This window comes from Carcharhinus amblyrhynchos, chromosome 6 (genome assembly GCF_965287045.1).
Source record: "Carcharhinus amblyrhynchos chromosome 6, sCarAmb.v2.hapA, whole genome shotgun sequence".
NCBI classification, from domain to species: domain Eukaryota; kingdom Metazoa; phylum Chordata; class Chondrichthyes; order Carcharhiniformes; family Carcharhinidae; genus Carcharhinus; species Carcharhinus amblyrhynchos.
Window position 1 is genome coordinate 28,470,383 of NC_137329.1, and position 27,857 is coordinate 28,498,239.

The 27,857-nt window shown below is 43.1% G+C and overlaps 1 protein-coding gene and 1 pseudogene across 1 annotated transcript; both read left to right on the forward strand.

The window, feature by feature from the left end:
* The first annotated feature begins 521 nt into the window (after positions 1 to 521).
* Positions 522 to 4,635, forward strand: LOC145344433 (dispanin subfamily A member 2b-like). The gene is made up of 2 exons (XM_080191570.1): positions 522 to 730; positions 4,295 to 4,635. The coding sequence occupies exons 1-2, from the start codon at positions 533 to 535 to the stop codon at positions 4,436 to 4,438; spliced, it is 342 nt and encodes a 113-aa protein (XP_080047696.1). The 5' UTR covers positions 522 to 532; the 3' UTR covers positions 4,439 to 4,635.
* Positions 4,636 to 24,580: 19,945 nt separating this feature from the next.
* Positions 24,581 to 27,273, forward strand: LOC145343662 (dispanin subfamily A member 2b pseudogene; annotated as a pseudogene).
* The last annotated feature ends 584 nt before the right edge of the window (positions 27,274 to 27,857 follow it).

The following is a 27,857-nucleotide window of genomic DNA, read 5'->3' on the forward strand; positions in this document are numbered from 1 at the left end:
TTAGATTGGTTCCACTGGTCGGCACAACATCGAGGGCCGAAGGGCCTGTACTGTGCTGTAATGTTCTATGTTCTATGTTCTAAGTGTATAGAAACTGTGGTCAACTGGAACAAGTCCAGTTTCGTGTTTGGGATTTGCTGAACGTGAAGGACTGAATGGCCATTTGTTGTGCGGTGATTCGATGCTGTCAGGGCCAGTCGACTTTGCTGTTATCAAATGCGTTCAGCAACTCCTGGTTACCACGCTGAGTGAATCAAATTGGCTAAAGACAGGCTGCGGTTGCTGGAGACAGCCGGGAGCATTGCAGACTGTGAGTGTATAGCCTGCCTCTGGTTGTAGCCCGTGTTTGGGTTTATTCCTGGTCTCTGGAAATATACCCAGTCTCTGGAAAATACCCTGACTCTGGGAGGATTACAGATTCAATTGGGCTGTTAGAGGAGGTTTTGGTCCCTCGCTCCGCCCCTCTGTATAAATTGCAGAGTCCCGTGCGGTCCCACATTCAGTTTGCTGGCTCACTGATACTGGGATTAGGATGGAGTGCAGATCCGAGCAAGTGCCGATGAATCCCAGCTCTCAACCGTACCCGGGGCAGCAGCAGGTCCAATCCACCTTTATTACGATCGCCCCGAGTGCGCCCCCAGTGCGGGACCACTTCCTCTGGTCCATCTTCAACTTCTTCTATTTCAATTTCTGCTGCCTGGGATTCGTGGCGCTGGTCTTCTCTGTCAAAGTGAGTGAGGGGCTCGGGGAGAAAAACCGGGGAGAAGTGCAGAGACCCCCGCGGACAGGAACAGAATGCTGTGTGACGGGGAACTGATCCCTGGGGTACAGTGTGAACAGTTTTGGTCCTTTATCTAAGCAAAGATATGGTGGCATTGGAGGCAGTCCAGAGAAGGTTCACTAGGTTGATCCTGGGTATGAAAGGATTTTCTAATGTGGGGAAGTTGAGTAGTTTGGGCCTGGGCTCATTGGAGGTTAGAAGAATGAGAGGCAACCTTATTGAGACATATAGGATTCTCAGGGTTCTTGACAGAGTAGATACTGAGAGGTTGAGAGAGTCTTGAACAGAGGGCATAATGTCAGAATTAGGGGTCATCCATTTAAAACAGAGATGAGGAGGAATTTCTTCACTCAGAAGTAGTGAATCTGGAATTCTTCACTACAGAGACCTGTGGAGGTTGGGTCGTTAAGTATGTTCAATGCTGAAAAAGAGATTTTTAATAACAAAAGAAATCAGGGGTTATGGGGAGGAAAGTGGAATTGGAAAGCGACATGTTGGCACAGTGGTTATCACTGCTGCCTAATTAGTGCCACGGCCCTGGGTTCAATTCCCAGCTTGGCTCACTGTCTGTGCAGGATCAGCACGTTCTTCCTGTGTCTGCATGGGTTTCTTCTGGGTTCCTCCCATAGTCGAAAAGATGTGCTGTGCTAAATTCTCCCATGCCAAGCTAATTTCTCCCTCAGTCTACCCAAGTAGGCACCAGAGTTTGACAACTAGGAGATTTCACAGTAACTTTATTGCAATGTTAATATAAGCCTACTTGTGACACTAATAAATAAACTTTAAACCGAGGATTAGCATATCAGATCAGCCAAGATTTCATTGAATGGCAGAGCAAACTCAGTGAATTGAATGGTCAACTTCTGTCCTTCGCCTTATGATCTTATGGAGTATTAGCTAGCTTCTGTTAAAGAGCTATGAAATCCCAGATCTAATGGACAATGTTTAATAATGGGAAAATCTCGCTGGAAATCTCTGCAGTCTTGTTAATCATTTGTGTCTGTTTCTTTCTCAGGAAACTTACAAATTGAACACATGTAATCTACAGTGTTACAGACTGAGTATCATAGAAACATACAGCACAGAAAGTGACCATTTGGTCCCTCGTGTCTGTGAACTTTGAAAGAACAGCCATGCTGAGTCCCTCACTCCTGTTTTATTCTCGATCACTCTGTAAATTCCTCATTCTCCAGTTCTTGCCCCAGATTATTCATGGGCTAATTCATGGGATAACAGCTTCCAGAAGTTTTTCCAGTTGAATGATCAACAACTGAGTGAAAATATTTCTCCTCATCTCCCCTCAATACTTCTTTCAATGGTTTTAAATCTCTGATCTCTGGTGCTAATTGATTGGTTAGTAGATTAGATTTTAATAGGGTTAGACACAGAAAAGTTGTTTCCACTTCTGGGGAGATCAAATCCAGGAGTTGTAAAGAAGATATTCATTAAGGAAACCAATGGGAGAAATCATATTTGCGTGACCATCAGGTGCCTCCATGAAGTTTACAGCCCATTAGGTCCAGTCATTATTGAAAGAATGAACAATGTGACTATGACCAGATAGCAAGCCATTTTTGTGTGATGTTGGCTGAGGATAAATGTTGGCATGGAAACCAGGGATATCTCCTGTGTTCTTTGAAATGGCACCATGGCATCTTTTATTTTCAGCTGAGAGGGCAGACTCAGCCTTGGTTTGTCATAGAATCCCTACACTGCAGAAGGAAGCCATTTGGCACATCGAGCCTGTACTGACAACAATCCCACCCAGGCCTTATTCTCATAACCCCACATATTTACCATGTTAATCCTCTGACACTAAGGTCAATTTAGCATGCCAACCATCTAACCCGCACATCTTTATCTGTGGGAGGAAACTGGAGCACCTGGAAGAAATCCACACAGACATGAAGAGAATGTGCAAACTCCACACAGACAGTGATCCAAGCCGGGAATTGAACCTGGGTCCCTGGCGCTGTGAGTTAACAGTGCTAACTACTGTGCTGCCATGCTGCATCCATTGCAGATGCAGCAGTGTAGCAGTCTGTTAGTCATGACACTCCAATAATCCATAGGACAAAACTGTTCCCATTTGTGGAGATGGAAAATCAGCAGACACTGAGTTAAGTTTTTTGGTAGAAAAAGCCACATAAGCTTTTATCCAGTGACTGGTTATGTTCTGAAACGCAGTGCGCCAGAGTTCAAAGGAGATTTGGATAATTAGCTGTAAAGAAAGCATTGCAGGTCTTTGCAAAAACAGTAATAAATGAAATTAGGAGTGCTATTCTTGCAGAGATGACCATGGACACAATGGTCTGAATAGCTTCCATTCGATCATATTACCCTATTCTCTCAGTGTTGTTCCCTAAAACAGTTCAGCATCCCCTCAGATGAAGTGTAGTTGATATCTTGAATGTAATTATGATACACAAATTATACAAAGCAAGATCCCAGAAAGAGTAATGAAGTAAATGACCATTCTATTTCAGTGTTGATGCAGAGGGATTGTTAGGATACAAGGAAGATTCTGTGCTGTACTTTCAATTATCTCATATTTTCAGATATAAAGCCTTCGTCCGGACATTCAGAGTAAGCTTCTCTTTGCAACCAAAGTGGATCAAATGGCTTTGTTGTGAATTGCGCTCTGAAATGCTGCTTTTCAACAAATGTGGTGTACTTTGTTCTGGGAAAGAGCAAATGTGAAATTTGCTTTGTAGAGTCTTAGTCAATATGTTTAACATTCAGATTCTCCTCATTAAACTCTGGAGTAGCTTTGACATGTCCTGGAGTTAGGGGTTTGCGCTCTGTGTTGGTTAGCTTAATAAATTAATTAGACGAGTGTAGAGATGAAAGGAAACTTCTCTCCTTAGAAGTTACGGAAATCTGAATATGTCTAAGGCAGCTGAAAACATTTTGAACTATCTGGATCGAACATTTGGTCATTTTCTGTTTAATGTGTCCATGTGCGAACTGGACTGAAGGTTTGGGAGATCATTTATATCCATTAGGAAGATTGTATCCCAGGAATACTGTACTCCTTCAGTACATATCAGCCATGCCCTCAGAATATTGGTGGGAACTTCAAAAGAGCCAAGCTGATACTTAACCATTTCTTGAGCAAAATCAAACAAATCTTTCACTTCAATATCACTGTAATAAGTGTTATTTTAAAGAACCATCTGTTCTGCTCTGATTCGCTTTTAAATATGCATCGTGGGCAACCGTTTCTATATTATTTTGCTGGACTGAGGAATATTATTGAGTTGAGTCTGACAAAACTATTGCTGCAAATTAATGTGTTCAATGTTCAAGTGTTTTTAAGAACACAAATTAAATGGACAGTACAGTGCCACCTTGAGCAGTGTAAATTTTCCTTTACCAGAAAGCACTTTGCAGAAAACACAAACTTTGTGTTACCAAAGTTACCAGAGTGTCAAGCGTTGAATTGTTGTGACCAGCTTGCATTAAGATTTTTAAAAATATTTTTTATATGAACCCACACTTATTTTCTTTCAGTCTAGAGATCGAAGAATTGCAGGAGATGCGGAAGGAGCTCAGCAGTATGCCTCCACAGCCCGAGCACTCAACATTGCAATCGCAGTGCTGGTCTGCCTCACCGTCATCGTGGTCATTGTGACCGTGGCAGTCATAACAACATAAGAACATAAGAAATAGGAGCAGGAGTAGGCCATCTAGCCCTTCAAGCCTGCCCCGCCATTCAATAAGATCATGGCTGATCTGAAGTGGATCAGTTCTACTTTCCTGCTTTCTCCCCATAACCCTTAATTCCCTTGTCGGTCAAAAACCTATCTACCTGTGACTTAAATATATTTAGCGAGGTAGCCTCCACCACTTCAACGGGCAGAGAATTCCAGAGATTCACCACCCTTTGAGTGAAGAAGTTCCTCCTCAACTCTGATCTAAATTGCACCCCCCCCCCCCCCATCTTGAGGCTGTGCCCTCTCATCCTGCTATCCTTTCTAAGAGGAAAGAATCTCTCTACCTCTACCCTATCCATCCCTTTCATTATCTTACACGTCTCTATAAGATCCCCCCTCATCCTTCTAAACTCCAACGAGTACAGACCCAGTCTATTTAGTGTCTCTTCATAGTCCAACCCCCTCATCTCCGGTATCAGCCTAGTGAACCTCCTCTGCACTCCCTCCAAGGCCAAAATATCCTTGCACAAGTGCGGCGACCAAAACTGCACACAGTACTCCAACTGCGGCCTCACCAGTACCCTGTACAGTTGCAGCAAGACCTCCCTGCTTTTATATCCTATCCCCCTCGCTATAAAGGCCAGCCTACCATTCGCCTTCTTGATCGCCTGCTGTACCTGCAGACTGGGTTTTTGCGACTCATGCACAAGGACCCCCAGGTCCCTCTGCACCAACAAAGAACAAAGAACAAAGAACAACCCAGCACGGGAAACAGGCCCTTCGGCCCAACGAGCCCGCACCGCCGCATCACCCTACACCTATTCTACCCTGTGTGTCTACGAATGGAACCCCTAACTTAGCCAGATTCAGGGGAGAATAGTGTCAATTTGGTAAAACCAGTCAGCCTAAGAGCACATCTTTGGGGTGTGGGAGGAAACCGGAGCGCCTGGAGGAAACCCACGCAACCACAGGGAGAATGCGCAAACTCCCACAGACACAGGCCCAAATCCATGTATCTGCACCGCCAGCAGTGCTAGTCACCGAGCTGTTGCGGCGCCCGTCTACCGGTCCATGCTGCAGCTTTTCGCCCTTTAAATAGTAATCCGTCCTACTATTATTTCTGCCAGAGTGGATAACCTCACACTTGCTAACATTATACTCCATCTGCCAGGTCCCCGCCCACTTGCTTAGCCTATCCAGATTCCTCTGCAGACTTTCGACACCCTCCGCGCAATTTGCTTTTCCGCTCATCTTCGTGTCATCAGCAAATTTCGTCACCCTACACTCAGCCCCCTCCTCCAGATCATCTATATAAATGGTAAATAGCTGAGGCCCCGGCACCGATCCCTGCGGCACTCCACTAGTCACCAACAGCTGATCAGAATAGCACCCACTGATACCAACTCTCTGCCTCCTATTAGACAACCAATCCTCTATCCACGCTAACACCTTACCCCCAACTCCCTGCACCCTAACCTTCTGTAGCAACCTTTTGTGAGGCACCTTATCAAACGCCTTTTGAAAATCTAGAAACACCACATCCACCGGTTCCCCTCTGTCTATCGCACTAGTCACATCCTCATAGAAATCCAATAAATTCGTTAAACACGACTTCCCCTTAACGAATCCGTGCTGCGTCTGCTCTATCAATCCACTCCTTTCTAGGTGCCTCCCTATTTCTTCTTTGATGACGGATTCAAGCATTTTTCCAACTACAGACGTTAAACAAACTGGTCTATAATTCCCTGCCTTTTGTCTGCTACCTTTTTTAAACAGCGGCGTAACATTAGCCATTTTCCAATCTTCTGGCACTTCCCTGGAATCCAGTGAATTTTGGTAAATAATCACTAAGGCATCCACTATCACCTCTGCCATTTCCTTCAGAACCCTGGGATGCATTCCATCCGGTCCTGGGGACTTGTCCACCATCAGTCCCATTAGTCTATCAAGCACTACCTCTCTAGTGACAGTAATCGCATTCAGGCCCTCAACTCCTACCATCCTTCTATCTTTAATACCCGGCAAACTATTCGCGTCCTCCTCCGTGAAGACCAAGTCAAAAAACTTATTTAAGGCCTCCGCCATTTCCTCATCTCCCACCACTAAATCCCCCCTCTCATCCTCTAAGACTCCAACATTCACTCTAGCCAGCCTCCTCTTCTTTATATATTTGTAAAAACCCTTACTGTCCTTTTTTATATTTAGTGCTAGTTTAGCTTCATTGTCTATCCTTCCTTTCTTTATCAACTTCTTAGTCATTCTTTGTTGATTTTTAAGCCTTTCCCAATCTTCTAATCGCCCACTACTTTTAGCCACTCTGAACGCATCAGCTTTTAATTTAATACTCTCCTTTATTTCCTTCGATAACCACGGCTGGTTATCCCTTCTCCTACATTCCTTCTTTACCATCGGGTGACCAGTCACTGCTACTGCAGCGTCACAAGGGTATTGAATCCAAGAGCAATTCTAGAGATTGGAATTCAACCACTGGTTAACAGCATTTCATTTCCTTGGTGGAAGCCTTTTTGTGGCTGAACTTTTCAGCTCCTAGATGCCCTCCCAGTCTCTTATTGCATCTTTCTATCTGTAATGTATATGTATGCCAGAATGTCTAAAATAATCACCTCACAGCAAGACAGATTTATTTTCTATAAAGCATAGCGTTAATTGTGTGAATAAAGCATTTCATGACAAGTTGAGCCTCTTGGAATTTAATGGCAAGCTTCCTTCGTTCACACGTAAAGGTTTCCTCTTTAGCCAAAGTAAGCTTATATTTGCTACCACAGTGGATCAAATGGTTTTGTTGTTAAACACACACTGAAGAGCTGCTTTTCACCTAGAGTGGTGTACTTTGTTCTGGAGAAGATCAAATGTGAAATTTGCTTTATAAAGTGCCGGTCAATATTTTTAACATTCAGATTCTTCTCATTGAACTCTGGAGTCGTTTTGACATGTCCTGGAGTTAAAGGGTTAGTGCTTTGTGTTGGTCAGCTGAATAAATCAATTAGATGAGTGATAGAGATAAAGGAAACTTCTCTCCTCGGAGGCTATAGAAATCTAGGTTTATCTAAGACATCTGAATCATGTGGAACTATCTGGATTGAAAGGTTGGTCATTTTATGTTTGATGTGTCCATGTGTGAACTGGCCTGAATGTTTGGGCTGTTCACCAATCTAAGGGATTTTGACAGCTCCCTGATTGGCTCATGTTCACTCATCAGTGAGTCTTTTTATTTTGTAATAGTGAGAGTCTGGGTTGATTGCTCTGACTGGAAGTGTTTGGAGAATTAATGTTTGTCCTCCTTTGTGTTTTGTAACTATGGAACCATAAACTCCCTCCAATGCAGAAGGTCATTGGCCCAGGACAGCATCTTACCCAGCCTGAACCCCTCAACCCTGTGCGCTTACCATGGCCAATCCACCTAACCTGCACATCTTTTGACTGTGGGAGGAAACTGGAGTACTCAGTGGAAATCCACACAGACACGGGGAGAACATGCAAACTCTGCACAGTCACCCAACCGGTGTCCCTGACGCTGTGGGGCAACATTGCTATCTGCTGTGCCACCCATTGTCCAATCTGACTGGAGGTATTTGGAGATTTGATATTTGGATCTCCTGCTCATGGAGATGGGAGGAAAGTTCTCCCAGTAACAAGTTGTAAATAACTGAAGTCATAAAAATAATCCCAAATGTTTCAACTGTAACTGATAATAACCCAACAAGCCAGTGCTACCCAGAAATTCCGCCACAGTCTCCGACACTGCACAAGGTCTGGCCAGTGCCAAGGTTTCACTCAGTCACTAACTGGCTGCTACTGTTGTTGTTACCATGTTGTTGCTATGTTCTGCGAGAACGATTATATCCACTCTATTTGCATGCCCCCACATGCTGACTAAACCATGATTCCTGGGCTCTCCACCCTAAATATCCTCAATTCCCCACATACATATAATCCAGTGAAACTTTGTGCTTTTCGTAGGCAAAATAATGATGCATTGCAGCCTTCATTTTTCAGAGTAGTTTCAGATCAGTTTCATGGTAAACCTTAACAAGTGATAATCAAAGCAGAACCTGTTACAGAACTTCAAAAGGTCAAGATTTTCTATGTAAAAGGCTGTCGGTGTATGAGTATGGTAGCAATTCAATTCAATCATTTCTCGTTAAACACAAGCTGAAATGTTTACACTCCACCCTCTATCAATCTAGCCCAGATTTACCTGCTGTGGATGGCTGTGGTGGGGGGGCTGTTTATGACCAACTTCTATGAAATAAAAAAAGATTTGGGTGGTGGTGGTGAAGGGTGTTCGCTGACTAATAAGAGCAGTGTGCGGGATGGGGATGGAGGAGGGGTGACTATCAGAGCAAGTTGGGATGCAAGGAGTTGAGGGTCTCTAGTGGTCATAAGAGCAGACTGGGGAGGGGTAGGGTGTTTCTGGTGAATATAAAAACAGTTGTGGAGAGTGGAGCTCGCTTATGAAAGTGACATCTCAAATTTCTGGAATGACAAATTGAACTCCAAAATTCTGTCCCTATGTTTCTTCATTGCCTTTTGTCCAATCACATGTCTAACATATATTTATAAAGCTTGACACAGCTGCTGCATTTAAAACAGAAAACGCTAGCTCAGGCAGTACATTCTATAGCCTCACAACTCTCAAGGCCAAGAGATTTTTCTTGTTTCCTGTCCTAATTCTCTTACAATTAGTCTTATGTCAGTGTTCCATTGTTTCACACCCTGGTCCATTGTCAATTGGAACCGAATAAGTCACAGGTTGCTTTAGGTCCAGCATTATTCAATGGGAAAGAGGTAACTAATAATCTTGTAGCTAAATAACCTTTATGGAAGTGTGACAATAATATGGGCTGGGATTTTCCCCCAAAAATTCTAAGCGTCAAATTTGTGTAAAAACTGCAGTAAATCCTACTTTTTTTGTAGCAGGATTTTCAAAATGAATCTCCCACACTCTGAGCACTGCAGAATGTCTTTGCATGTATCACACTAAGTATTTGTGGGCAGGACCTAACCTCGCTTGAGAGGCTGGCAGCATAGCGCTGAGAGAGCCACTGTGCCTGCACCGATATGTCATAGTGGAGGTCAGTGCATGTGCAGCATCCCTGCACTGCCGGCCTCCTGATTGCTCACAACTCGATCGCTGGCCAACCTTCCACTCTGCAATTGTGCCCCACTGATACCTTCACTCCTTGACTGTTGGGCTGTCAGACGTCTCCAGGCCCATCCTGACCCCATCCAGGCTGCCTTGATCTCCACCCTGGCAGTCCTGATCTCCCAATCCGTTCCCCCCCCCCCCACTGCTCCCCTGATTTCCTCCACAGTCCTGATCTGAATAAACAAGTCATTTTCAGGTTGGCAGGCTTAAGTAGTGGAGCACTACAAGGATCAGCAGCTGGGGTCCTAACTGTTGACAGTCTATATCAATTATTTCAATGTGGTGACTGAATTTGATATTTCTAAGTTTTCTGGTGATAGAAAATTAGGTAAGAATGTATGTTGTGAGGATGAGATAAAGAGGCTTCTAGGCAATTAGGGCAGGATTAGGAGAGGGCAAGAACATTGAAGATGAAATATGTAGATTACTATGAGGCTGTCCACTTTAGTAGGAGGAGCAGAGGTGCAGAATATTTCTTTATTAGTGAGATTGGGAAGCGTTGATGTCTAAAGGAACATGGGTACCTTTGTTTATGAGTCACTGTAAGCTAGCATGCAGACACAGCAAGCAGTTAGAAAGGCAAATGAGATGTAATGCTTTACCGAAAGAGGATTTGAGAGCAGGAGAAAAGATTTCTTGCTACAATTGGAAAGAGCCTTGGTTAGGTCTCAACAAGAATATCTTGTACAGTTATGGTTAGGTTAACTAAAAAAAGACATACTTGCCATAGAGGGAGTGCAATGGAGATTCATTAGACCAATTCCTGGGGTGGCAAAACTGCCCCATGAGGAGAGATTGAGATTGGGCCTAAACCTTCCACTGTTTAGAAAAATGTGAGGTGATCTCATCAAAACTTGCAAAACTCTTATGGAGCTAGACAAGTTAGACGCAGAAGGGGTGCATTCCCTTCTTGGAGGACTCGAGCCAAGGGACATTTTCTCAGAGTAAGAGGAAAGCCATTTAAGAGATGAGATGAAAATTCTTCGGTCGGTGTTTAATGAATCTTTACAATTGTCTACCAAGGATCTTGTGGAAGTTTCATCATTTAGCGTGTTCAAGTCAGATCAAAACAGATGAAGCAGCTGGCTTGATTGCTAGCCCTTCCACAAACATTCAATCCTTCCACCACTACGAACAGTGGCAGCTGTGTGTACCATTTACAAGATGTTCTGCAGGAAATCACTAAGGCTCCTTAGGCAGCACCTTCCAAACCCATGGCAAGTACCACCTAGAAAGACAAGAGCAGCAGAGATCTGTGAACACACAACATGGAGGTTTCCCTCTGAATCATTCACCATCCTAACTTGGGGAATATCACCATTCCTTCACCGTCACTGGGTCAATATCCTAGAACTCCCTTCTTATTAGTACTGTGGATCTACCTATACCTCAGGAACTGCAGCGGTTGAAACAGGCGCTCACCACTGCCTTCTCAAGAGCAGCCAGAGATGGGCAATGAATGCTGGCCAACCAATGATGCCCATGTCATAGAATCATAGAATTCTACAGTGCAGAAACAGGCCACTCAGCCCATTGAGTCTACACCGACCACAATCCTACCTGGGCCCTATCCCAATAACCCCATGCATTTACCCTAGCTCGCAACCCCCCGCCCCCGACACTAAGGGGCAATTCAGCATAGCCAATCCACATAACCCATAAAAGAATTTAAAACTGGTACCAATGGCATCGAGGAATGCAGGGATAGTGCCAAAAAATGGTGTTCAGATAGAGGATCAACCTTGAAATAGCTGAATGGCAGAACAGGCATACGGGGCAGAATTCTCATGCCCCTATTATCCTATGTTTCTATGGTCCTGTCTGAGGCCAAGAGCTGATGGGAGGGGGATTGGAAAGAATGGAAAAAAATAATGGAAAGTGTCAAAGTGTTATTGACAGTGCCATCAGGAGGGACCTACATAGCAATAACCCGCTCACTAATGCTCGGTTAAGGCCACTCAACTACTGATCTTATTAGTCTTAGTCCAGGACATGATCTCACTACTGGAGGTGGCAGTGACCACCCTTGACATCAATGAGCCTTTGACATTCAGGAGCTCAAGCAAAATTGAAATCAATGGGAATTGGGGGAAAACTTTCCACTGGTTGGAGTCATAACTAGCATAAATGAAGATAGTTGTGATTGTTAGAGATCAACAACCTGAGTCCCAGGACCTCATTGCAGGAGTTCTTCAGGGTAGTATCCTAGCCCCTGTCATCTTGAGTTGCTTCATCAATGATTTTCAATGCATCATAAGGTCAGCAGCTGAGATGTTTCCTGATTATTAAAGCACCATTCATGACCCATCAGATACTGAAGTAATCAGTCCATAGGCAGCAAAACCTTGTCAGCATTCAGGTTGAAGCTGATAAGTAATGGACAGCACGGTGGCATAGTGGTTAGTACTGTTGCCTCGCAGCGCAGGGGATCTGTGTTCAATTCCAACTTTGGGTGACTGTGCGGAGTTTGCACATTCTCCCCATGTCTGCATGGGTTTCCTCCCATAGTCCAAAGATATGCATGATAGGTGGATCGGCTAAATTGCCTCTTAGAATCCCAAGATGTGTAGTTTAGGGGAATTAGCAGGATAAATATGTGGGGCTACGGGGACAGGGCAAAGGATAAGATGCTTTTTCCGAAAGCTGGAGCAGACTCGATGAGCCGAATGTCCTCCTTCTGTACTGTAGCGATTTTGTGATGCTATGATTCTTAAATATGTGTGCCACACTAGTGCCAGGCAAGGATTATCATCGAGAATTTATCCATTTTGCCTCAACATTCAATGGCATTATACTGCTCATTCCCTCTCTATCAACAATCTCGCTTACTATTGAACAGAAACTGAACTGGACCAGACCTGCTCCAAGAGTGGGTCATAGCCTCGGAAGTCTCTGTGTAATTCACCTCTTGGTTCCCTATAATCTGACTACCAGGTCAGGATTTTGACACGATACTCTCCACTTGGCTAGATGAGTGCAACTCTAACAATACAACCCAACACTTAAGCATCAAGTTCAACCTCAACCAGGACAAAGTCATCTACTTGATTGATATCCCATCCTCCAAGTTGAATATTGACATCCTTAACCACTGATGCACAGCGGCAGTAATGTATGCAATATACAAGCAATAAAGAACCAAACTGAATTGATTGAAATTTTTGATTGAAATTTAATCTCCATTGTACTCAGGCTATTTATGATTTAGGTCTATTTGTTCTGACAGTGGATGTCAGAAATGTGTATTGCATGTGTTCATGCATATAGGTTCTTATATCAACAACCCACAGTTATTAGTGACAAAATTAGGTCTCAATTTTTAAAAATGGATGTTAGGGTTCTGCTTATCCTTGTCTGAAACTACACGTGATATTGGGAAAATTACTATGAAAGTGTTAATGCTGGGTCTAAGTTTTAGAAAGAGGAAATAAATAATATAAACTGGTGATGCCTGAGATGAAAGTTTTGATTCATTAAATGCCATTTCTTGTTTTTTTTAATTCAGGTGTTTCTGGGCCATTGCAGAAGAAATCAATACCGGATGTCATTCTGGGTTTGAAATGTGGTGTGTTTTATCATGTTTAAGAATCGTTCTAGAAACGAACCCAACACAAGTAAGTTTAAATATCAGTTTGTGGTTGCACTTCACCCCTGTTGTACTGTGGTCTGTATCTCTCCCCCTCTCACATTTTGCACTGTGTGGTTTTATTCATGTTGCCTTAATTGTTCATTCTCACTCTGAATACAAAAGGGCAGAATCGTACCCACCATATCCAGCTGCCCAAATAACAAAGAAACATGGCTGGGTGCAAGATAAAGCTTCACTCCAGAAGAAACACTTCAGGACACAAGACAACAGCAACATTGCAGGATGAATCCATTAAAAACAGCATGGCTGCTTGGTCACCAGATGCCAACTGTTTCAGTACTGCCTCCCTCCCCCCAGCTGCAGACATTCAGACTGAAGGAGCAATTGCCCAAGCCCCCACTTGCCTGTTTCCCCTCATTAACCTAAAAGCTTAAAGTTTATTTGTTAATGTCACAATTAGGCTTAGAATTTCACTGCAATGAAGTTGCTGTGAGAATTCCCCAGTTGCCACACTCTGGTGCCTGTTTGGGTACACCGAGGGAGAATTTAGCATGGCCAATGCATCTAACCAGCACAGCTTTTGGACTGTGGGAGGAAACCAGAGCAGCCGGAGGAAACCAACAAAGACACGGGGAGATCATGCAGACTCCACACAGATAGTGACCTGAGCCAGGAGTCGAATCCAGGTCCCAGTGTGCCACTGTGTTGCTCTTTTCAATCTTTCAATCCAAGCCACACAGCTCGAAACAAATTCTCGTTTATCTCCCAAGGCTGCAGAATTGGAATTGTTATCTGAAAACCCAGAAGCCAGTTAGAATTTCCAGGTTGCATAGTGATCAGGCAAATAATGATATAGCCACTGGCTCTGTACAGATGTTCATGTACCCTGGCTGTGTAGCGATGTTGGGGTACACTGGATGTGTACAGCTGTTGGATATATTTGATGTATAAGATGTTGGGGTACATGGGCTACATATAAATTTCTATTCACAGCCACCTAAGCCACTCTGTATCAAATCAGTGGGATATGCAAAGCCAAGACAGTGGAAATTAAACTCTTCAATGTCTGATATCAAACATGGGACCACTTCCTGAGGGATGTTGCTGGTCAGTCTAACAGAATGTGGTGACCAACTTCTTGGTCTTGTATCTAGCACATGAGATTTCCATTCCTTGTGAGATAGGCTGGAAGTTTTCCCCCATGTCTGAGTTTTCCATGTGTATAGTTCATGAAGAACCAAGATGTATCAAAATCTCAAAGCGATATTCCGATATCTTGTTCTCAGAAGTCCTACTGCTTTCTAAGCCTGGTCTGGAGGGTTCAGATCCATGGCCCCAACAGGTTCTGGTCAAGGTGGCCCCAATAACTGAGCTGATTTCCCTGCGTATCATCCATTGTGCAGCACTCAACACTCTCCAGGCTAATAATGCGCAACCAAGTGTGCTGCCACAGCAAGTGTGGTCTCCTTCTGCTTGCTCTGTTGCTAATTTAATGACAACAGCTATTGAGACAGGAAAGGAAGTGGCAACAGATGCCTGAGATGAAAGTTCTGGTTCCTTAAATGCCATTTTTTGGTTTTTTTTACTGAGATGTTTCTGGGCCATTGCAGAAGGAATCAATACCGGATGTCATTCTGGGTTTGAAATGTGGTGTGTTTTATCATGGTTAAAAATAGTTATAGAAATGAACCTAACACAAGTAAGTTTAAGAATACTCAAAAATAGGAGATCTAATTGTAATGAATAGTAAAGAGTTCCAGAATCAAGTAATGGGGTTGAGCACAACTAGAAAATTGTAAACAATTATGGGCTCCATACTTTAGGGAGCATGTTATGGAATTGTTATGGTGGCCATTTGGTCCATCATGTCTGTACTGTCTTTCCAAATGAGCGCTGTGGGTGCTAGTTGGCTAAACAAGAGTACTTTGGAGTTGGGTGAACATAGGGAGATAAGTGAAAAAGGGAGAACGTGAAGCTGAAAGACTGACCGTGAAGCTTATTCTCAGTCTGGGCAGGAGCGGAGTGCAACAGAGCTTTATAAACACTGAGAAGGAGAGAGCGAAAGAACTGACTTTTTGAACAGTGGATAAAGTTTGAATAATTGTTCTAGGTTATTGCTTGTGGTTGGTAAGATCACAATTGGGAGCTGACCTGTGAGGAAGCAGTGGGATGGAGCAGAACACTCCAGAACAAAAAACAGTGAGGTGATCTGTAGTAGAGATTGAAGGGACATCACTATTCAGTGGAGGTAGCTGATTGGTGAGTAAAAATCAGGTGAGTATTTCTTCCCTTCTTTAACATTTTCAGGGACATTAGTTTGGACTAGCTAGCATTTAAAGTAGAGGAAGGTTTCTTGTGTAACCAGAATTCTAAATTAAAGGGATAGAATAAGAGTTCAGTTTTTAGTCTATGGCAAGAGATCTCAGCCTCATGGAAACCTCCTCCTGAATATGTGGGAAATCAGGGACACATCCAGTGGACCTGGTGATCACATGTGCAGGAAGTGTGTCCAGCTGCAGTTCCTGAATGATTTCTTTGCACAACTGGAACTGTGGTTGGACTCACAATGAAGTATCCATGGCGCTGAAAACATTGTGGATAGCGCACCTAATGAACTGGTCACACTGCGAGCAATGGTTGCACAGAGAAAGTATTGGATGACGACCAGGAAGAGTAGTAGATGCAGGTAGGCAAAGAGTGCAGGAGTCCCCTCTCAAACAGATATATAGATATATTGTGTTGGATACTGTTAGGGAAGGATGCCCTCACAGGGGAAAACAGCAACAGCCAAGTTTGTGACACCACAGTTGTTTCTGTTGTACAGCAGGTGAGGAAAAAGACTGGGAGAGCTTTAGTGATAGGGGACTCAATTGTAAGGGGAGCCAACAGATAGTTCTATGGTCATGAAATTGACTCTGAAATGATATGTTACTTTCCTGCTGCCATGGTCAGAGATGCCTGAAAGGGGCTGCAGGGCATTGTGAAGGAGGAGGATGAACAAATAGTGGTTGTGATACACATCATTACCAACGACATGGGTAGAAAAAGAGATGAGGTCCTGCAACAGGGATTTAGAGAATTAGGTGGTGGATTAAAGGGCAGGACTTCCAAAGTTGTAATCTCTGGATTACTTCCATGGTCACATGCTACCGAATATAGGAATAGGAAGATGTGTCAGATGAATATGTAGCTAAAGGGCTGGTGTAGGAGGGAGGGCTTTAGATTTTTGGATCATTGGGCCTGTTTCTGGGGTAGGTGGGCCCTGTATCAGCTGGACAGGTTGCATCTGAACCAGAATGATTCCAATATCCTTGCTGGGAGGTTTGCTCATGCTGTTGGAGGGGTTTTAATCTAATTTGGCAGTCAGATGGGGCAGAGTAGATGTACATTCGGGACTCAGGTTCAGTCAGATATAGAAGGAAAACTAGGTCAGTAAAGAAGGCAGAGAAGACATGGCATGATAAAGCACATGGGAGGGTTGGAAGGCTAAATTGCATTTATTTTAATGCAAGGAGCCTGTCTGGTAGGGCAGATGAACTTATAATGTTGATCACCACATGGAAATGTGACATTGTTGCAGCCACTGAGACATGGTTGAATGAAAGGCAGGTCTGGAAATTCAACATTTCAGTGTAAAGAAGTTTCAGGCATGATTAGGGAGGTTGTAAGAGAGAAAGGGGCATTGCATTATTGTTAGAAGGGACCATCATTGCAGTAATAAGAGAGGATGTCTTAGAAGGCTCTTCAAATTAGACCACACGGGTAGAGTTTCAGAATGAAAAAAAAGGGCAATCATTTTGCTGGGGTTATACTACAAGCCTCCCAACAACCAGGAGGAGATAGAGGAACAGATATGTAGGAAAATCACAGAGTAGTTTGTGAGGAATAAGTTTCAACTTTGTCAATATTAATTGGAATTGCCTTACTGTGAAAGGATTAGATGGGGTGGAATTTTTAAAGTGCATCTAGGTGAGCTCTTTGTGCCAGAACATAGATAATTCTACTAAGAATGTGGCCTTGCTAGGCCTAACTCTAGTGAATGAAGCTGGGCAAGTTGTCAAAATGTCAGTGGGCAAGCATTTTGGCAAAAATGATAATAACTTTGTGAGTTTCAAAGTCATTATGGGAAGGGGTAAGGATAATCCAGAACTTAAGGGCAGGATTTTATGGCCTCGGTCAACCCAAGACTGGAAAATCCCATCTGAGGTCAACAGACATTTCCATTGTCCACCTCTCGCCCGCTCCGATTCCTTGGTGGGTGTGGTGGTAGAATTCTGACACAAGTATCTGAACTGGGGGGAAGGCTGATTTCAATACCATTAGACAACATCTGGTAAACGTAGAGTTGGAACAGCTACTTGTAGGTAAATCTACATTTGAAATGTGGGAGTCCTTTAAAAGTGAAATAGTGAGAGTTCAGGGCCAACATGCTCCGCTAAGAGTGAAGGGCAAGGATGACAAAGCCAAATAACTCTGCACGTTAACAGATACTGAGGGTTTGATAAAGAAAAAAAGGAAGTATGTGGTAGGTATAGAGCTCTAAAAATGGGGGTGGAAAACCCCAAGACTTTTTATAAGTATATTCAGAGCAAGGGGATGATGACCAGGGAAAGAATGGGATCCATTAGAGACCAAAGGGTCAATCTCTGCATGGAACCAGAGGATGTTGGTGAAGTCCTAAATTAATCTGTATTCACTAAAGAGAAAGACATTATAGCTGGAGATTTCAGTTGGGACGGTAAGAGTCGAGAGCACATTAAGATTAATAAAAGGGAGGTATTAAACATTTTAGTGGACATAAAGATGCATAATTCTCAAGGGCCTGATGAGGTGTATCCAGGTTGTTATGGGAGGCAAGGGAAGAGATTGCAGGAGCCCAGACGAAGATAATTAAATCTTCACTGGCCACAGATGAAGTGCTGGATGACTGGAGGATAGCTAATGTGGTACCTTTATTCAAGAAGGGCAGTAGCACAGTTAATGCAGTTTATGTGGACTTCGTTAAGGCCTTTTACAAGGTCCCATATGGAAGGTTGGTCCAAAAGCTTATAGCCTGTGGGATTCAAGGCAAGTCAGCAAATTGGATCCAAAATTGGACTGTTAACAGGAGGAAAAGTGTAATGATGGAGGATTGCTTTTGTGATTTGCAACCTGTAACCAACAGTGTACAACATGGATTGTGCTACGCCCTTTGCTGCTTGTTATACACATTAACAACTTTGATATAGATGTAGAAGATATAATTAGTAGATTTGCAGATGACACAAAAATTGGGGTTGTTCTTGACGGTGACGAGGATTGTCTTAGGTTCCAGACTGAGATTGATCAGCTGGTAAATTGGACAGAGCAATGTCAGATGGAATTTAATCCTGATAAGTGTTGGGTGATGCATTTTGCAATGTCTAATAAGGGTGGGATATACACAATCAATGGCAGGTCCCTAGGGAGTATTGAAGAGCAAAGGGATCTTGAGGTACAAGTCCAAAGATTCCTAAAGGTAGCAACACAGGTAAATAGGGTGATGAAGAACTCAGAGAATACTTGCCTTCATTAGCCGAGACTAGAATACAGTAGCAGGTAGATCTTAGTACAACTTTATAAACATTAGTTAGGCCACAGATAGAGTATTGTGTGAAGTTCTGGTTGCCACACTATCAGAAGGACATAATTGCATCAGAGAGGGCTCAGAGGAGATTCACCAGGATGCTGCCTGGGGTGGAAAGTTTCAGCTATGAGGAGAGACTGTATAGGCTCGGTTTGTTTTCCCTGGAGCAGAGAAGGGTGGGGGGTGGGGAGGTAAGACCTGAGAGACATAGATAGAGTAGATTGTAAGAATCTCTTACCCATGCAGAAGTGTCAAATACCAGAGGGCATAGGTTGAAGGTGAGGGGTAAGTGATTTAGAGGGGTTCTGAGGAAACCTTTTTCACCCAAAGGGTGGTCAGAATATGACTGCGCTGTCTGAGAAGGTGGTGGAGGCAGGTAATCACGCAAAATTTAAGAAGCATCTGGATGTGCACTTAAATCGTCAAGACACAGTAGGCTATGGACCAAGTACTGATAAATGAGATTAGGATAGATTGGTATTTGATGGTCAGCATAGGTGTGATGGGCCAAAGGCCTGTTTCTATGCTGTATGATTCTACAACTCTATAACTTAGTGCGTTCTCCTTAGATACACATAGTGCCACACTCTCCAAAAGGCGAGTTTATGTAGAGAGAACCCTACCAGCTCTGCTGCGTTATCCAATGGGGTGCCCTTCAGGGAACTACTCATATGGAGCCCTATTAGGCCAATAGATTGCTATTGCAATCTCCAGCACTCAAGTCTGGGATGGACTATTTTATTGCAATGGGAACACACTATCCTCCAGGAGATCTCCTTGCAAACTGGGGGATGGGGATTGGGGGTGGGGGGGCTTTTCACACTCTCTTTTGTGTTTTATATTCTGAGATAGGATCTTTCCTATTTAAATCACACTGCTTGTCTTTCAAATGCTCATCAGTAAAAATTTGGAAAGGGTTCATCTAAGATTCTAAGCCCATGGGTGAGGTTATAGTTCTTTCTTTGGCTGTGAGGATTCTCTGCTCCATCAACTGCATTTGCAGGTTTCAGTGTAGGCAGTGGGTAGGCAATTTTTGAACTCCCCCACCATCACCAACTCACAACCCCTCGAAAGTGCATACAATTATTAGGGATCTTATGCTTTGATCAAGCGTGCTTTGCTTGAGCTCTTGGAACTCGATGTAGGTTTGCATGTGGTCTTTAGCAGCATTCAGGTATTGTTGGTGATTTGCCCTTGAATTAACTCATTGGCACTTAAGATGTCATTCTTTGTCTGCTCATAATTCATGGACACATCAGAAGGAAGCATGGAATAGATCTCTTGGGCTCTCCCTGACAGCTGGCCTTGAATTAAAAATGTTCAGACCTCTGACAGCCATTGTCCAGTTGTTTACTCAAATGTGATTAAAAAAATGACTCCACATCGCTCTGTTCAAATTTGGGACATTATCAAGCATATTTGAGGACCTGAGAGACTTGTCCTGGGTTAGGGAGATATGGGGTGCTACCAGATAGATATTCTCCCTCACAGCTTCCGATGTTTGTGTCCCTCTACCACTTTGAGCTGCTCGATCCATTTCCAATTACTGAAGCTGGAATTTTTCTCTCTCCCTTCCTCTGTTCTCTGTCTCCTTGCTCGCTCTATTTTACTCTTCCCCTTGGACTTTCCTTTCCCAGTCTTTACCACTCATAATTTCTCTTTTGCCCTTTCCTGAAATTCTAGCTGTACTTTGAGATTTACCAGCTTGAAATTGGCTGGAGGAGGGAATTTAAGCTCATGGCTGAGCTCTTTGATGCTTTACCTGTAACGCGAGACCCAAATGTTCTGCCTGCATTGTTCACTTCTGTACGCTTCATTTTTTTCTGTGCTAACAGTCACCATCCAAAATTTCACCATTCAAATTTCCTTGCTGGATGATCATCTGAGCACCAAAGTTACCATTTTGTTAGTGTAAGCTTAGTATAAGGGGAAAGGAATTTGCTATGGGAAGTAACTTATGCTTTAAAATTCATTCCACCTCTGAGTTACCACTTTTTGGCTCATCTGTTAGTGGACTCTGGTCAAGTTCAAGTTAGGTATTTCTGGACTTATGTTCCCAATTTTTGTTATGGAAAGGGTGGGGGGGGGGGTGGGGGTGATTCATTTAAACAGTCTTGATTTCCCTACTCACCACTCATCCGTAAACAAAAAAGTGTTCTAATTTTGATTTCTCCCTTTATAAACAATGCCGTATTTCTCAAATGGTTAGTTTATATTGCACACACTCAAAACACGCGAAGAGGATGCATAATGTCTCCATCCCCCATCCCCCCACCATCACCCCATATTTTTGGAATTCCCACAGTCAAAAAGGGATACAAAAAAGAAAGCTGGGAAAAAGCCCACAGAGAAATTAGGAATTATTGGTTCACATGAGCACATTGGCCAAGCTTGCATGATTGATGTCAATGGCCTTCATATTATTCCGATGGAAGTTTCTCTTCTGTCGGTCATTGGGCTGTTACTGTCTCCTCGATGATACCGAGGTGGTAGATTCACTGAATGCCAGAAAGTTCTTATTGTTAGTCATAGCCAACCGTAGCTTCAGTCATTTTAAAATTGCCTAGTTTTAAAAGTCGTAAATTAGCAATGATGTCATTTATTAATAATAAATTAGAATGATAAAGTAAAATGATACTTTCCACCTATTAATGCATAGTCTATTGGTCTTTCTTTGTTTTTATAATCTTCATGTTATGCTGACATGTCTCAGCAATACAAATTTATTCTCTATAAAATTTTTCCAAAGTTTGATCCCCAATTGTATCAATAAAACAATTCATACGAAGGGTGGTCTCCTGAGTTTAACGGTAAACTTCCTGTGTTCAAATGTAAAGACTTCCTCTTAACAGTAAAAATAACTTTATGCTTGCAACCACATTGCATTGACCGAGTTTGTGGTTAATTGTATGCAGAGGTGCTGTTGTTCCACTGAAGTAATGTACTTTGTTCTGGCAAAGAGCAAATGTGAAACTTGATTTGCAGAGTTTCAGGTCACAGGACTAAGGATCTTTATTATTCAGCTAATTAAACTTTGGAATTACCTTGATTTGTCTGGGGAGATATAAATCAGTTAGTTGGGTGTTTTAATTTATTTATAAGTGTCACAAGTTGGCTTACATTAACAGTGCAACAAAGTTGTGAAAACCCCTTTGACGCCACACTCCAGCACAGGTTTGGGTACACTGAGGGAGAATTTTAGCATGGCCAATGTACCTAATCAGCACATCTTTGCAACTGTGAGAGGAAATGGGAACACTTAGAGGAAACCCATGCAGACACGGGGAGAATGTGCAAACTTTGCACAGACACCCGTGCCAGAAATCAAACGCTGTTGCTATGAGGTAGCAATGCTAACCACTGTGCTGTGCCACCATAGATATGAGCAAAATCTCTCTATAGGTTACAGGGCTCAGGTTGGTACAGAGTACTTGGATTGTTAGGGGAAGTTCTTGCTGTCATGTGGCAGAATCTGGATGGAGCAACTGCTTTTTTCCTGTCTGATATATTCACATATAATCTGGACTGTACAGATTTTATTCGTGCCAAAAGATTAAGCGGTTCTTGTAAAGTGTTTTGTTATCTTCCTTCGTTGACTCATGTCCACTCTTCAGTGAGGCTGGAAGCAAGCAGCAGAATCAGTAATGGCCTCCTTCTGTGCTTTGTAACTGTGAGGTCCTGAGTTTCCCATCAGATTGAAAATGTTCCTAGAAGTTTGATAATTCTTGGAGTTACTTCAGCAGCCACTGTGTGATAAGTTCCAGAATTAGGAGGTCATCTGTGAATGGTGGTAATGATGGTGGGTGGAGTAGAATGGAGGGGTGAGAGTCTGAAGATGGAGAAGGGATGTAATATACTTGGAATTCCAAGAGTGTCCAATGCGGTATTGCACAAAAGGCTATTTGATTAGCTAAGCTAAGTGTTAGCGGCAGTATATTAGCATGGATTGAGGATTGGAACAAGAGGGGCATTTTCAGGCTGGCAATCTGTGACTAATTGAGTGCCACAGAGGTCAGTGCTGGGGCTACAATTATTTATATTAATTACTTGGATGAGGGAAGTGAATGCACTATTATCAAGTTTGCAGATGGCACAAAAATAGGGGGGAAAACAAATGGTCTGGATGATGTGAAAAGTCTACAGAGGGTTGTAGATAGGTTAAATGAATGGGCAAAAAAATTAGCTTATGTAATGCTATGTAGGAAAATATGAATTTGTGCACTTTGCAGGGAAAATAAAGAAGGTGATTATTATTTAAATGGAGGAAGACTGCAGAAAGCTGCAATACAGATGGATTTGAGGGTCCTTGGTCATAAATCATAAAAAGCTAGCATGAGAATGAAACATTATGACATTGCTGTTCAACAATAGATCCTGAGTCACATGATGCTATGTCACCAAAATCAGTGCCTTCTGCCCATATATAGAGCTTTCTTTCAGTCCCCAGCTGATATAGGAAAGAAAAAGGAAAGTGTGAAAGGAAATTGTTCCTCTCAGTTTCAAAGTAAATTAAATCTGAAACTCAAAATGGAAACAAAAACTTCAGGAGTCGGGTGCTGTATCAGTGAATAATCTCAGAAAAAAGAACATAAGAACATAAGAAATAGGAGCAGGAGTAGGCCATCTAGCCCTTCGAGCCTGCCCCGCCATTCAATAAGATCATGGCTGATCTGTCGTGGCTCAGTTCCACATTCCCGCCCTCTCCCCATAACTCTTAATCCCCTCTCTTATCAAGAACCCATCAACCCGCTTCTTAAAAATATTTAGCGAGGCAGCCTCCACCACTTCAACGGGCAGAGAATTCCAGAGATTCACCACCCTTTGAGTGAAGAAGTTCCTCCTCAACTCCGTTCTAAACCGCCTCCCCCTTATCTTGAGGCTGTGCCCCCTAGTCCTACTGTCTTTTTTGAGCGGGAAGAGTCTCTCCACCTCTATCCTATCCATCCCATTCATCATCTTATACGTCTCAATGAGATCTCCCCTCATTCTTCTAAACTCTAACGAGTACAAGCCTAGTTTATTCAGCCTCTCCTCATAGCTCAATCCCCTCAACTCCGGTATCAGCCTAGTAAACCTCCTCTGCACTCCCTCCAGGGCCAAAATATCCTTGCGCAGGTGCGGCGCCCAAAACTGCACACAGTACTCCAGCTGCGGCCTCACCAATGCCCTATACAGCTGCAGCAAGACCTCCCTACTTTTATATTCAATCCCCCTCGCTATGAAGGCATAGTAAGTTTCCGGTGTCCTGCACAGCCATGTGCATAGAAAGCATGGTCAACTGGAGCAGGTCCAGTTTCAGGTTTTGGGTTTGCTGAACGGGCATGGGCATGAAGGGCCAAATGGACAACTGCTGTAACCTTTCTATCATTCTATGCTGTCAGGGCCAGTAGACATTGCTGTCATCAAGTGAGTTCAGCAACTCCTGGATACCATGTTGAGTGAATCAAATTAGCTGAAGACAGGCTGGGGTTGCTGGAGACCTCAAGAGGAGGTCGTAATGAATTATTTCTCGACTGTTTTGGTTGAAGATGGCTGGACTTGTAATATTCCTCAACCTTACTCTTTATCTCTGGAGGATTGCAGATGTTAGTGGAGAGCCTGTCTCAGGTTTATTGTCCGTGTCTGGGTCTATTCCCTGTCTCTAGAATATACCCTGCTTTTGGGAGGATTACAGGACTGTTGGAGGAGGTTTCAGTCCCTCGCTCCACCCCTCTGTCTAAATCGCAGATTCCAGAGTGGTCCATATTCAGTTTGCTCACTCAGTGATACTGGGATTAGGATGGAGTACAGATCTAACCAAGTGCCGACGAATCCCAGCTCTTACCCGTACCCGGGACAGCAGCAGGTCAAATCCACCGTGACCCAGAATGTGCCCCCGGTGCGGGACCACTTCCTCTGCTCCATTTTCAACTTCCTCTATTTGAATTTCTGCTGCCTGGGATTCGTGGCGCTGGTTTACTCGGTCAAAGTGAGTGAGGGGTTTGGGAAGAAAGACCCCCGGGTAGGGAACAGAGACCACAGGGAGGTAACAGAGTGCTGCGATGGGGAGAATGACCCCTCAGGTGTTGTTTGGAGGTGGTACAAAAATGAGAACCTGTTGCGGTTTAGTGTGAACAGTTTTGGTCCTTTATCTAAGGAAATGCTGGCATTGGAGGCAGCCCAGAGAAAGTTCACTAGGTTGATCCTGGATATAGAGGGAGGAGCTGTTGAGTAGTTTGGGTCTGTACTCATTGATGTTTAAAGAATGCGAGGCAAATTTATTGAGACATATAGAATTCTTCGGGGCTTGACAGGGTAGATGCTGAGAGGTTGTTTCCTCTTGTGGGAGAGTTGAGGACAAGCAGGCATACTGTCAGAGTAAAGGGTCACCATTTAAAATAGAGCTGAGGAGGAAATTCTTCACTCAGAGCATAGCGAATCTGTGGAATTCTTTACCACAGAAATCTGTGGAGGCTGGATCATTAAGTTTCAAGGCTGAAAAAGAAGGATTTTTAAATAGTAAAGGAATCAAGGGATAAGGTGGAGGATGATGCAGTTGAAGATTATCATATCAGATCAGCCATAATCTTATTGAATGGCTAACTCGATGGGCCGAATGGTCTACTTCTGTTCTTCTACTTATTTAGGCCTTATGGAGTGCTAAAGTTCACAGAGCTGTGAAATCCTGGGTTGAAAGAAGTGTGTTCAATGATGAGAAAATCTCTGTGGGAAATCTCTGCCGTCTTGTTAATCATTTGTGTCTGTTTCTTACTCGGGAAACTGTTACAAATTGAACACATGTAGTCTACAAAGTGTTACAGACTGCGTATCATAGAAACTTACAGCACAGAAAATGACCATTCGGCCCCTCAAGTCTGTGCTAGCTCTTTAAAAGAACTGTCATGCTGAGTCCCTCACTTCAGTTTTATTGTCGGTAACTCCGCAAATTCCTCATTCTCCAGTTCCCGCCCCAAATTATTCATGGCATCAACTTCCAACAGCTCTTCAGATAGAATATTCCAGATCCCAACAACTGAGTGAAAAACATTTCTTTCAACTCCCCTCAATGTTTTTTTCCAATAATTTTAAATGTCTGACATCTGGTTATTGACCCACTCTCCAGAGGGTCTCATTTTTCTCCATCAAATCTCTATCATTTTGTAAACCTTTATTCAGCCTCATCTTAAGTTTTTCCATTCCAGGGAGAACAGTCCTAGCTTTTCCAAATTCTCCACATCATTGAAATTCCTGACAACACCCTTAATCAACCTCCTCTGTCGCTTTGTCAAATAATCCAATCGTTTTAGACATGTTTGTCTTTAACAACCTATTCTGCTCTTCCTTCATTAACACTTGTCTGTACATTTGTAAGCAACACGGTGTAACAGTACTGACTGATTGCTAGGTAGATTATATTTTAATAGTTCAGACATGGAAAAGCTGTTCCCATTTCTGGGGGAGACCAAATCCAAGGATCATAAAGATAAGATCTTCATTAAGGAAGTCAATGGAAGAGAGAGAAGCTTGCATTTCTATCACATTTTTGCATGACCGCCAGATTCCTCAATGAACTTTACAACCCAATAGGTCCAGTCATTACTGAAAGAATGAACAATGAGATAATAACCAGATAGGGAGCCATTTTTGTGTAACTTTGATTGAAGAATAAATATCGGCATGGAAACCAGGGGTAACTCCCACATTCTTCAAAACGACACCGTGGCATCTTTTACATTCAGCTGAGAGGACAGACTCGGCCTTGGTTTAGCGTCCTTAAGATTACAGATCCGGCAGTGCGGCAGTCTTTGAGTAACGATGCTCTGACAATCCAAAGGGCAGAACTGTACCCATTTGTGGAGGATGGAAAATCAGAGGATACTGAGTGAAGTTGTTTGGTAGAAGAAGCAACACTGACGTGAGCGTTAAATGTTATTCAGCGAATAGTTACTTCGATGTCAGTGTAATAAGTATTATTTTAAAGAACCATCTATTTTGCTCTGATTTCCTTTTGAATATGCACCGTGGGCAATCATTTCTTCATTCTTTTGCTGGATTGAGGAGTATTGTTGAGTTGAGTCTGACAAAACTGTGGCTTGAAATTAATGTGTTCAATATTCACGTTTTTTCCAGATTAAGAACACAAATTATACTGACAGCACAGTGCTACCCTGAGAATGTTCCTTTACCAGAAAGTACTTTGCAGAGACACTATTTTTTTCCAAAGTTACCAGAGTGTCAAGTGCTGAATTGTCGTGACCAGCTTGCACTGAGGCTTTTGAAATCTTATTGTGTGAAACCGCACTTATTTTCTTTCAGTCCAGAGATCGGAAAGTCGTGGGTGATGCTGAAGGAGCTCTGCAGTATGCCGCTACAGCCCGAGCACTCAACATTACAATCACAGTGCTGCTCTGCCTCACCGTCATCGGCATCATTGTGTTGTCATTGTGTCAAAAGCGGTCTGAATCCGGGAACAACTCCAGAGGTTGGAATTAAACCAGTCGTTGGCAGCACTTCATTTCCTTGGTGGGAACCATTTTGTGGCTAGATATTTTCAAGCTTTTTGACGCCCTTTCAGACTCTGATCGCATCTTCTTATTTATAAGGCATATGTGGTGCTGGAATATTTAACACGTGGTCAATGTGTGACAATGATTGTATGCATAAAGTAATTGATGACAATTCGTGTCTCCTGGAGTTTAATGGAAGCTTCCTGTGTTCAACTGTAAAGGCTTCCGCCTGATAGTATAAATAAGCTATTAGTTGCAATGACTATACATCAAATGGGTGTGTGGTCAATTGCACCCTGAAATGCTCCTTTTCAATGAGAGTGGTGTACTTTGTCCTTGGTTGTAAGATGCCAGTTGGCGTCTTTAACATTCAGATTCTCATCATTACACTCTGCAGATGCTTTGACATATTCTGAGGTTAAGGGGTTAGCACTTTGTGTTGGTCTAATCTAAATCAGTTAGACGAGTGCGGAGATGAAGGAAACTTTGCTCCTTGGAGGTTGCAGGGATCCACGTACGTATAAAGTGTCTAATTTATATGGAACTATCTGGATCGAACAGTTGGTCACT